The sequence below is a fragment of the Salarias fasciatus genome, chromosome 11 (assembly GCF_902148845.1).
Source record: "Salarias fasciatus chromosome 11, fSalaFa1.1, whole genome shotgun sequence".
NCBI classification, from domain to species: Eukaryota; Metazoa; Chordata; class Actinopteri; order Blenniiformes; family Blenniidae; genus Salarias; species Salarias fasciatus.
In genome coordinates this window covers 25,232,543-25,245,244 of record NC_043755.1, presented here as the reverse complement: position 1 = coordinate 25,245,244, position 12,702 = coordinate 25,232,543, and the positions used below count along the sequence as shown (strand labels likewise).

The 12,702-nt window shown below is 46.2% G+C and overlaps 1 protein-coding gene across 4 annotated transcripts in view; it reads right to left on the bottom strand.

Annotated features, from left to right (window-relative positions):
- Nucleotides 1–7,193, bottom strand: part of grik2 (glutamate receptor, ionotropic, kainate 2) — a 255,945-nt gene extending 248,752 nt beyond the window's left edge. For 3 of the 4 annotated variants that reach the window (XM_030101914.1, XM_030101916.1, XM_030101917.1), the window contains exons 1-2: nt 7,019–7,193; nt 4,058–4,559 (exon numbers count right to left, since the gene is read on the bottom strand). In XM_030101914.1, the coding sequence (XP_029957774.1) occupies nt 4,058–4,175 (118 nt within the window). In that variant the 5' untranslated portion in view covers nt 4,176–4,559; nt 7,019–7,193. Of the gene's footprint in view, nt 1–4,057; nt 4,609–7,018 lie in introns of those variants that run through there. The other variant, XM_030101915.1, reaches the window with a different exon arrangement.
- Between the last annotated feature and the right edge of the window lie 5,509 nt (nt 7,194–12,702).

Genomic DNA, 12,702 nt, shown 5'->3' with positions numbered 1-12,702 from the left:
CCCATCAGACGCTTTAAAAGTGGTTTAAATACCAGGAGGAATGAAAGTTAATCCTTTTCTGAGCTGCATTGAGGCTGTAAAATATTCGAAATTGTAAAAAATAATGAGGTTAATGAAGTGAAAAGCAAATGAAGCATCACAGGCGCTCCACATTCTTGCATTTCAGTTTTTGTTAAAGCTCCCTTCACGGAATCAATGAAATGATTTTAATTTTGTTCATTTCCAGTATTGGCTTGCTCAGTTTTCATATATCCAGCCATGAAACAATCAGGTGTTTGTAATATTCCTTAATAGATATAAGTGGTCTTGTTCAACCTCCACCTACAGCTCCACCAATAAAGCGGAAAACAAAGGCAAATGAGCGTATCCATGGAAGGATGGCGTGATTACCACCTCCCGTTTGGTAGCTAATGCTCTCCGCCACGCAGCGAGCAGCTTAGCCACACATTGTTTCTGAGCGGCTTCACATTTTCTCCCTGCAAAGCTCCTTATTTACAAGTCATGAGTGAAGTGCAGGCCGGAGCCGCCCCGAGGATAATGTCAACTTTTCTGCTCGGATATTGACAGGCCGGCTTCCGGGGAGCCGCTTCCTTCCAGAGATGGAGTTTTTCTCGCTTCGACCTGCAACATTTAGCTCGTCTGCCCCATTAGACGGTGACCTTCATACTAATGCCGACCGTGGCGGGCCGGCGCCAACGCATCCAATTCAATCTCCACTCGGCGGAGATCACAGAGCAGCCGAGCGCCGCGATAAATTGATGCAGTTATAGATACACAGATTCCGCCTCAAACTGCTTCTTTGGGACGGGAGGAATTGCATTGAGTTTCCGTGACTCTGATGAGAAATTCTGCAGCTAATCCATGACTTCTCCACGCCGGGGCCGGAGCTGGATGGCTTCTCTTGACCGGCTCTAAAGCAGCGAGGAGGGGGAGCCATCTGGTTTCCAGCAGCAGCTTTTGAAGTGAAGGTATTGAAATACATCCTCCTGTGAAGTGGGCCTCAGTGTGATTTCTCCTCCGCACGGCTAATCCCATTTCCTCGACCCCACCTGTCTGCTGCTCGGCTCTTTAAAGGAACTCGGAGCGTCTGTCGGGGCCGGGTCGCACGCCGCCGCCGTCCGTTCTGTCGATCTGTATCGCTGAGAACTGGCTTCTGTTATCACGCCTCGTCCCGTCTCGCCACACGGCGCCCGGCTGCCGAGGGAAGGCCTGTTTTCTTCTTCACAACACCTGGGACATTCTTCACTCAAGCTGGTTTCTCCGTCTTTAGACTGGATTTCTGAACAGAAGCTCCATTCAGCCATCTACTGCTCTAAATGAGCTCCATCATTTAGCAGAAGAATACCTCCGACAAACGGTCAGAGCACATCCGCAGACCCCAATCATGGGATTACGGCGTTAATGGAGCTCTTTACTGCCGGTTTTCAGGCTCAAAGCTGCTGCACAATAACAGCAAAGCTGACTTTGTAAAGGGAAATGCTGTGGGAGGAGTGGAATCAGAGAGAACGATGAGGCTGACATGATAAAGCCTGTTCGTCGCTTCAGTTTCCTCAGGAACTCGGTTTTTCCCTCAGACTTCTCCTGAATGTCTGTCAGTCCAAAACGGGAAGAGTGAAGATCACCTGAAGGGTTTTACTGATCACTTCCTGAGAGAATGTGATCCTTTAAGAGACCCTGTTGGGTCAGCAGCAGAAATATCTGTTTTCACCGGATTCACTGGAGCCGTATGGGCGTCAGCTCGTCTGTCAGGCCAGCTGGAGACGTTCAACAGACATGGCCTCCTGTCAGCGTCACTCTCAGTCTGTGGTACATAAACACTCTGATTTGACCTGTTAATATTCATTTAAACCCTTTAAAGGCTCTCCTTCAAATTATCATTAAAGGCTGTTTTCAGAACTTCTTTTTAATTTTTTTCTAATTCTGAAGACAGTAGAAGCAAAATAACTGACAGTGCAGAAAACAGCAGTTGTCTTAATGTTGTTTGTTTTATAATTTTTTTTTCAGAAATATCACTTAAAGACATTTTACTTGCAAGAATTGGTATTTGTGCTGAAGACATATTTAAATACAGAATATCTTCCACTGGGATAATTCTCCCACAGCCATCCGGTAACATGAGGTTGAGGTTTGCTCTCTGAATTCAAATTCTCTTTTACAGTGTGTGAGTTTTCCATGAATTGTGTTCTGCTGACTTCCTGGTTTGAAATAATCAGTTGTACAACTTTTTTTTTTTGAGTGACACACAAGTAACACAAATACTTTCCTTCATATTTGAAATTCTTTCATTTTCTCTTTGTAGAGCAGGAACAGAGTTTAGATGGATATTAAACAGCATGTATCATATCTATATTTATCATATTGATCTGGCAATGACACAGAACTGTAATATCTTTTGGGGAGCGCCGGTCATGTGTCCAATACAGAGTTAATATTTAATTCACACTGAAAATCAAAACTAACAAGCCACAGACTGGTCTGAAAGCTGCAGGTCATTGTGTTTGTGTGTGCTGAAGATGGGTTTCTTTTCTTTTTAATTCCATAATCTGTCTCATTTCACGCATCAGTGTTGTGGAAGTTGAGAAAGTTTTATCAAGCAGCAAAACGAGGAAGAGGTTCTAACGTCTAACAGAAGCACAAACACACCCGAGACAGACTGCTCAACTTCCACCACGGTGACGAGGAAGTGACCTGGAGATCTTGTCAGATCGCCACCGTGGGAATGACTCAGACCCTGAACACGTCATGATGTTGATGCCGTCCTGCCGTCGGCTCTGCGTGAGAACCCCACACTGAGCCGCCTGCCGAGGCGCCGCGGCCTTCGGAGGAGATGGCCGGGGCTCCGGAGGATTTCTGCCGTCACAGTTGCATCACGCAGTGAAACTCCTGTCACTAAGCAACCTCCAGCTGACACAAGTACAGAGAACAGGCAAGTTGTGGTGGAGCCAGGAAAGTAAGGACGTCTTTACACCGAACGCCACAAAAAGGATCCGACCACTGGATCTGTTGTTGCCAGAGAGTGAAGGACGCATTAGCCTTGGAAGGGGGGCGGTCTGCGACGCCTTGTAGCACCTCTGAAGGACGCAGACCGAGTGGAAGGAGGAAAACATGCTGGCATCTCCCAGGATTCACTCACCCGGTGCTCCGCTCCCTCATTTCACCCTCAAGAAAACCTTCCAAACCTTCCACAGCGCGTTAGAAACCTGCAGCCGCCGCTAGCTGGTGACAAACAGGCTGCATGCACGGGCAGGGTGTGAGGACTCCAGCAGTACGGGCCTTCCTCCACACACACACACACACACACACACACACACTCAACCGAGCTCCATCAGCCAAACAAAATTAATAAAGAAAGAAGTGTCTGTTGCTGCAGGTTTTATTCTCTTCTATCCAAATAAAACTGTAAATATCTGCAGATTCATCTCTCTTTTTTATTTTACCAATAACTGAAAAGCCAAGCCAAATAAAAGTACAACATTATCTGATTTTTTTTTTTTTCGTGTCAGAACACATTTCTCATCTCTGGTTGCTTTCACCTCGTGCCAAGCATTAGAGAAAGTGAGTTACTCAAAAGCACTGTGTATAAAAAAGATATGAGGGAATTTAAAGAAGCAGCGCTGCTGTTAAAGCCTGAGGAAGATATTTACAGTGTGGCCACGAAGCCGCTTCGCCGACAAACCGGGGCTGAAATGCTGCCTGCACACTTCTCTTACAGCCCAATGAAATATTGATGGCAGATGTGAAACATGTTGATAACGTGCAGGGAATATCATGCACCCCTCTCTCTGCCAAACATCTCACTTCTCTCACTGCAACACAAAACAAACAGACGTGTTTCTCCTGCACTGCGGGATCAGCATCTCAGCACGCTGAGCTGTCATTACGACCCTGCACTTGAAAACTTCCTCAATAGCAACAAGTCCCATGCAGCCAGAGAGCCAGTGCAGCTCGGCTCAGCCTCACCCTCACACTCCAGCCCTGCGAGGAAAGTTGGTCTCCAGCGGGTCTGCGGGAGGGGCAGGCAGCAGCGGGGAAAGTTTGAGGAGCAGAGAGGACTCACCGAATCTCAGGACGTGTGGCATCCCATGACTAAATCCCACACAGTGGAAAAGCAGCAGCAGCAGCCTGACGGAGCCCCTCCATCTCGCCTTCAAGACCAGCCGGGAGGGAGTCTTCATGGTGCTTGGTTTTTAATTCCCTGACTCGGTATATTCCCCAGATTGTTTCTGTTTTTCTCTTGTAGTCTCTGAGTCTCCTCTGTGCCGTGAATCGTGGTGAGCTCTCGGGATCACGGCATGGTTTTCACCGGCGGGCTGAGCGGCGCGTCTCCCACGTCCATTTGGAGGAAGAAAAAGAAAAAACAACCAAAAAACATTTGAAAAAAATCAAAAACAAAAATCACTGCGTGTCCAGATCACTGCGCCAAGAAGAGACAACAGCCGTCGGACTCAGCTGGGGAGGATGATGATGGTGATGGTGAAGAAGGAGGAGGAGGAGGAGGTGGAGGAGGAGGTGGCGGGGCGTCCATGTTAGGCAGGGCAGGGCTTGAAGAAATCCATTTACTGAAAGACAAAGGCAGAGACTGAGGAGGAGGCAGATCCGGACCGGGAGGAGAAGTGAGCGGAGCGGCAGCAGCACCTCCGCCAGCGCGAGCTCCTCCTGCTGCACTGCCGCACAGGCGAGCTGACGTCGAGCCAACACACACACACACACGCACGCACACACACACACACACACACACGCACGCACAGCGCGCACAGAGAGTGAGAGAGAGAGAGAGCGCGCGCGCGCGCAAAGACACGCACTAGTGGAGCGCGAGCGCACAGGACGGATCGGGCATGTTCCTCAGCGACTCTCCGGTCACACTTCGCCCTTTGATCTTCACCCTCCTCCCCCTCCTCCTCCTCCTCCTCCTCTCCCTCAAACTGTCACTCCGTGCCCCCTCCCTCCTCATCCTCATCCTCACCCCCCGCTTCTCACCTCTCACATTTTCGCGCCACGGTTCGCTTCGTTCACATAAATACAGATTTCCCTCCCAAAAAAAATAAGAAAAAAAATGTGTGTGAATCAGAAGTGATCTCTCGGACTCTGTGAGGGGAGGAAGACCTGTCAGTCTGACGAATAGCCTCTTCTCACTCCCTCGTTTGGATTTCACAGCGCTTCTACGTTCTATCTTTGGAATTACGACTGTTTCCACTTTTCCTTTCTCAGTCGAGCAGCTGCAGCTTCTCTCTCTTCTTATTTGACTCGCGCCGTTCGGTGAAAGGAGAAAAACAGGAGAGTTAACCTTCTGTGGTATTCCCATGTTCAGAATTCTTCACTATTTTACATAAAAGTAAAGATATTAAAGGGGATGTGGGGAGGAAGTCCCGGGAGAATTTGTAAAATGCAATTAGAAAATTGTTGAAATATTTTTTCCTGATTATTGACTCTGAATTTAAGCATTTGACTCGTGGCCTCAAATGCGGAATATTTTTTTCCCATCTTCTGTAAATGCTTAAGCTCAGTTTTAATTCAGAGTGAGCCAAATGATGTACATTTTATGAACTTCTTGACACGATGTTGTTAAAAAGGGAAGAATTGTCATCATGGCTGCTGAACAAAAAAAAAAATCTCTCTAAATCACGTTTTAAAAATCAAGGAGGTTATAATTCTAGATTTATTATTCTTCAGTGCTTTTTTTTTTTTTTTTTTTTTAGATTTTAAAGATCCTGAAGCACTCGAGGCCATGCGAGTAAATGTGCTGTGTGAAGAGTTTTCAGCACCACGGACAGAGCCGCGCGGCTCCGCAGCCTTCCGCCGCCGCGCACATCTGCTCGCGGCTCCTCGTGCCAGCTCCCTCTGGCTCCTTCACCTCCTTCATTAGCGCCGGGCTTCTCGCGGCTGGACCCGTGCCACAAGATGATACCGTTTAAGCCAAAAGGTTAAATATTGTTTCCCTTACACCTTCTGCTGCCATATTAGCGCCGGTTTATTGTGGCCAACACACACCCGCAGAGCGCAGTCCTGCTGGGAATTAAAACAGCAGCAAACAGGAGCAGGGAGGATGTCGCGATGAACTTCAGCCTTTCCTAATTTATTTTAATCATATTCTCAATATGGAGTCTGTGTGGAAAGGATTTCATGAACGTTTTAAGTAGTTCAAATGACAAAGAAGTCATTGGAAAAGGGTAGCAACCCTCAGCTATTAATACCAACGCAAAGCCGTGCCTTTTGAAAGCTGTGCGTAACGGCCAGAGAGGTGACAAGGAGCAGCAGCTGGCACGGGTCTGGATTTTCTCACATTCATCTCCTTTCCACAGATAGCAGCTCTACAAATGCCCCTTTGTGCGCCTTAAAAGGGGCGTTTTAAAAAGAAGCGGAGGGGAGCTCCTCCAGCCGAGAGATGATAAAGTTGATTTAAAAGCTGAACGTGCTCATCAAGCAGCGGGGATTTAAATGAGCCGCTCGGCTCTGCCGCTCCTCCGCCGGAGACGCTATCTGGAGGATCATTTATAAAGCCTGATCACCGAAAAGACATTTATCCGCGATCCGGCATTTCTATTCCTCTTTATTATTGTTTTACGCACAACCTCACAGAACAGAAGGGGAGAGAAGTGAAGGCATCGGGAAGAAGGGGAGCAGGAGGAGAACCAGGAGGAGCAGGAGGAGAACCCGAAAAGATAATCTCCAGATAGAGGTCGGGCAAAGACACCGGGAGGTCACGTCTCTCCGGGCTTTTTACGCACAACTCGGTGCTGATTCTTCTGACGTCTGATTTGTTCTTCGCCTGAACGCGCGCGATGATTAAGCACAGACCCTCAAAGACATAGAGAAAAAAAAATCATAACCGAACTTCAAACCTAATGTTTTTTTTTTCCATCCACGGGAAGGACGTGGAAACAGACCTTACTTAAATATGCGTCCAAAGATGTGCGCTGCTGCGCCTCCAGGAAACGCTGCGCCCCGCGCACAAAACAAAACACAGAAAAGACGAGGTTGAATGTGCAAAGCGATGTAAAGTTGAGAGAAATGTGCTTACCTCGGAGCTGGAGCGGGGAAGAGTCACCGGAGCAGCACAAAGAAGTTGGTTCGTTTCCACGGAGGAGCCGAGTCGCTCCCCCGCACTCGCATCTGGTAGCGCTGCGCTCCGGCCGTAGGGGAGACACGCCTCCTGTCGGACGGCAGGACGCACTGCTTAAAGCAACAGGGGGGGCGCGCGCGCGCGCGCACACACACACACACACACACACACACACACACACACACACACACACACACACACTGGACAGGAGAACTCAGGTTCTGCAGACTCTCACTGCGTCGTGCTCCTTTACGCGCATCAGCAACGAAATCACGCACAAATGATGCTTTTCACATTACAGCGGTCTGAGAATGAGATTCACCAACCGGGCGTGCGGCTGCGGGACTGCCGGGGCTGCAGACAGGGTGAGCCCCGATATGATAATGCAGCTGGAAACAAATGTAGGAATCCCAATTAAGCGCGCCTCAGTGTGGGACCTGCTGCCCGCGGTGGAGGGATGACCTTTATCAGACAGAAGACTGAGCCGTCACCTGCACAGGTTCAGCAGAGTGAAGGTGAGCAGGGTGGGAGAGAGCCAATAAGAACTGGAGGGTCCAAGTGGAGGACAGAAAATGAGGCTCTGAGTTTCCAGATCCTTTCACTCCAGAAAGCTGCGTCTGCTTTACAAAAACCAGGTGACCATTTCTCCAAACTCTGAGCTCTGGAAAATCAACCTGGACCAAGAGAATACACAGAGGGAACCCCCCATTTTTAATCCAGTTTCACAATTCGTTTTTTATTTTAGAAAAATAAGGTTTACAAAGTCCTCCTAGAACAACAAATTTATCTAAAAGAATTTTAAAAAATGACGAATAACAAAATGAATCAAGATGAACTTCTGGCGAGCCCGGCTCAAACACTATCCAGGTCTTTCTGTGGAGTTTGTCCTGTGTTCCTTCGATCATTTCTAGGGTGGACACACCGAGTGAGTCTTTTGTTCCTGAAGGTTCCTGGAAAAACGTGATCTGTGGAGGTTTTTGACCAGAGAACAAAACGTGTGTGTGTGATGGGACGACCGATTCTGTGAGAATCAACAGTTTATAGAGTAAAAATTAAAAAAAGAGATAAAACAACAATCAGCTGATAATTCACTAAACGTTGCCCTCATTCCATCGACTCAGGATTAGAGGTTCAGTCTGGCAAGAATGAAGGATGTTTTGCCTTATAGTACGAAATCCAGGTTTTTACTGCTCTTCTAAATTCAAGCATTCATCATAAAGAAGTTTGGGACCCGATAGAGACAAACAAAGAACTTTAACTGATTAAAGGGCAAATCTGGTTTTTTGACACCCGGACCTTATTTATAGATGTATGCTCATGTACTCACAGTCAGACAAACATGGTGCAGCTCGGAGTCCTTCAGAAGTTACTTAGATCCAACCGATTTAGCGGGGCCACGGCAAGGAAGCTTCAGCGCAGGACATCATCTTTGCAAAATCGCTTATTTCGGCTATATTTCTTCATCCATCGCCAGTGTTATCATAAAGTCAGCTCGTCTACCGTCTTCAGGTGGGTCAGCTGACAGTTTTCGCTAACTTAGCCACAATTAGCTCGGATGGGAACGTTGCAGCTCCTCTCCCCAGCAGAGAGGCACTCTGAGTCAGCCTGGCTGTCACGGTGCCTGGGTGCCTGACTTCCAGGGGCCGAGTTGCGGCCGATTGGGTAAACGGCCCGGAGCTGCTCCACGGAGGCGCCGGGAGAGCTCCAGCAGCCGCGGCCTGCTTCACGCGCCTCCGTGGTTATGCGGCGGGTCCCCGCGCGCTCCGCGGCCGGCACGGAGCGCGTCTCCGCCCACGGAGGCGCGTGAAGCAGGCTGGAGCTTGAGCTCTCCCGTTGATGGATGAAAAAATATAGCCGAAATAAGCGATTTTGCAGAGATTATGTCTGCGCTGAAGCTTCCTTGCCGTGGCCCCCGCTAAATCAGTTGGATCTAAATAACTTCTGGAGGACTCCGAGCTGCACGAGGTTTGTCTGAGTGAGTATATGAGCATGACTCACCTAGAAATAAGGTGCAGGTGTCAAAAAACCGGAGTTGCCCTTTAAGTTCCAGGAGAAAACCCCTGAGAGCACGAAGGTGGGGCTGTTATCAACATGCTCAAACAAATCACTGAATGCTGACGACCCTGAACTCCTCATGAAGACAAACCTCTCGAGCTTCCTCTGTTCCCAGCGCTCGCCGTCGCTCTGTGATTCCCTCTAAAGCCCCTGCAGATCGAAGCACGTCCCACAGATTCATAGTTCAGAGAATCAACTCAATGAGATGTTTAACCCTCTGGCATCATGTTAATGTAAGAAAAACGTCCACTTCCTCTCCAAAACCCAAAAATAAAATTAAATAAATAAATAAAAAATCTGCAGAAAACTGTTTTAGTGCCACTTTTCACAAGATGTGAAAAAACGGATAAATATAAATAAATAAAATTTCCACATAAGAAATTTTTACCAGGCTCTTAAATGATCTCTATATGAACCAATCCTGCATCTGAAAAACACAACAGAAGAAGTGAGATGCATCATTTAGCTTAGGAGTGTCATATTTACCAAATCAAACCTTAAACAAACCAAATTCACTTTGAGTCATATTAAAAACACATTTTATTAAATGAAAAAAAAACTAAATTCTGTGACATTAAACTTTTTCCAGATTTTCCAGATTAATAATAAACCTTGGTGTTTTTACTTTTGAAGAAATCAGCTGTTTTCCTCAAAACAAGCCTGTGTAGGAAATGTGAAGATACTGCAGTGATAATACACTCTTTACTCTTTACGTTTCAGTTACTCATGTAAAAAGACAGGTATTGGAATGCTGGAATAACCACCAATCAGGCAACTTGGAAACTTGATCATTTCTTCCTTTCTTCCAAAATAAGAACACATGAGAGAAGCACATCAAACTCAGTGCTACTTATTAAGGATTTTGAATTCTTTTGTCTCATATACTCACTTTAATGGCTCATCTCTTGTTCCCTTGTTTGCATTCAAAAATGTGTCTGATGTAATAATGAGTCTGAAACATGTAATAAAATATTTATTACATAGCTCACACATCTGATCCTCTTCATAACCTCTGCACTAAATATCTTGCCACACTTCACAACCTCGGACACAAGCTGTGAGAAGTATTTCCATTTCAGACTCATTAGTGCAGAAACAGTACAGTTTTAAGCTCAAAAGCAGGTTTATATGGCAAAAACATCAAATGAGTCATCAGAATTATTTACAGTAAAACAGCATCGGATGGAAAAACTCAGCAGCACTGAACAAAGTGAGAACAAAGAAGAATTAAAGAATGCTTTTCAAAATCTCCATTCAGGGCAACAGTTTCTCAAAATCTATTGTCATTCAAACATCATTTCAAACACTCCACTAATTAGACTTTTCATTATTATTATTGTTGTTATGATTATTTTTTATCAGTTATATTCATATTAAAATTTAAACCTAATCAGAATTTCCATCATATGTTAAGACTTATATTTTAAACAAAGTGTGCGTATATGTTAAAAAGGTCCTCTTGCCTCCTCCTGAGTCGTCCTGTAAACCCTCCCAGTGACCCTGAGGAAGAGTTCCACTCTTTGTATTCCTTCACAGCTCTTCTGTGAACCTAAACTCTTCTGTAATGACCACATATTCCCAGAACATCCAGTTCGGTTGGTCTGGTTGATCAGACGAGCATCTGCAAACACAACCACAAGATTCTGTGAAACACAGAAATGTTTGCTGTTTCTTAAATATTGCAAAATATATCAACTGAAAATTTGTGATTTTGCAATACAATTTTCTTTTCACCCCAGATTTTTTTTTTTCAAATAAACACAAAAAGCAAAAAAGAAAACAATACAAACATTCAGAGGTCGATCAAGACTCCCCGCCCACCCTGGCTCAGAGGAGGTCTAACAAACTACAGATAACTGAATCTCAGTTAATCTGGCAGGACCTGCAGGTCCTGTTTTAGATGAACCTCTGAATGCCTGAAAACCCTCTGGGGTCTTTCAGGACAGAGGCGTGGTTGATCCTCCCTGCCTCTGGGGGCAGTAGCGAGCCCAGAAAGATGCAGACGAGTCACCAAATCATCTTCAGGATTTTATTTAAATCAGCTGATTGAGCTCAGTTTGGATCAGAGCAGCTCTTCTATCCTAAAGATAAGATGCAGCATGCAGCTGCTACCTGTGTGTGTGTGTGTGTGTGTGTGTGTGTGTGTGTGTGTGTGTGTGTGTGTGTCTGTGTGAGCAGACCTGTTCTGAAAATAGATGCCATGAAAACAGAACAGTGAGCTCCTCCAGCTGAACCCACTGGAAATAAATAAAAACATCGATTTCAAAGCGCAAAACTCAGAAAAGTCACAAAGTCACACACATTCCAGAGGCAAAATGAAAGAAAATAAGCAAAAAAATTGCTGAAGAGTCACTGAGCCGTAAAGTCCAATAATTAAATGCATGCATATCATGCATTTAATTGCATTTTAAGGTTTATGTGATTGAATGTGTTGTCAAACCTTTTCATAACTGTAAGTAAGAAAGTATGGATTTAATGTGTGAGTTATGTATTTTAGTCAAATTTATCTCTCCAGAATGTAAAAATCATAGATTTTAATATGTAATGTATATATTTATGTGAAGTCATTGTTTGAATTCAGTTTTATGAGCAATTGTCTTCATTATATACAGTTTGAATATGATGAAATCAACTGGAAAGAGGAAACAGAAGAGAAAATATTCACATTTCACATGTTTTAGAATGTTTTTAATATGAATATGTTCTGTAAACGGGGTGAATGGGAACATATGTTCATTTCCTGCGATGCTCTGACTTGATGCTTCTGTATTTTGCCGATCAGGCGTAAAAACAAAGAGCATGTTCGTCAGTTACCTGAGGAAGAGTTAATGAGTGTTCATTAAAATCTGGAGTTATAGCAGGGAGCGCTCCGCTGCACATGTTCCTGCAGGAGAACGCCGCTGCTGGCAGTCCTGCAGAACCCCGCCACTCCCAGGAAACGGATTTATGAACGGATGACAGCGAGAAGCGGCGGCGGCAGAAAGCTGCACAAAGGGAAGCTAATGTTTATCTAGTGCTGCGGATCCATCACAGCTCCTGTGGGAAGACGGTCCAGGCCCGGATCAGCCTGGACCGGCCCGGATCGGCCCGGATCGGCCCGGATCGGCCCGGAGCACCACCAGGCTTCAACCACACCGCCAAACACCGAGTGCTGCTGCCACGAGCACTGGAGTGGCTGCTTTACTGCCAAATGCAGGAAACATGCAGAAATATGGAAAAGTCCTTCATGTTGTTGAGCTGCTTTGAATCGGTCCGGATGATGATCGCGGGATGTTGAGCAGGGCCGCTGGCCGTGTGGAGTTGACCATCCTGGTGCAGCTGCTACGCCGTCTTTTCTTCCAAAGACCAAGATTCCGCCGCCGCACGCCTGAGCTGGAGACCGAGGGCCCGTTTAGCCCACCAGAGACTGAAAACCTTCACAACGGCTCCTGGAGCCACGGGAACAAAACAAAACTTTATCTGACTCCCGTCTCCATGGAAACCGAGGAAAACACCACTGTTAAGAAACGCTGCCACTGCTAATGTCCACCAGGCCACGCTCAGGAGTCCCAGTCCACATCCTCCTGGTCCTGGTCCTGGTTCCAGTC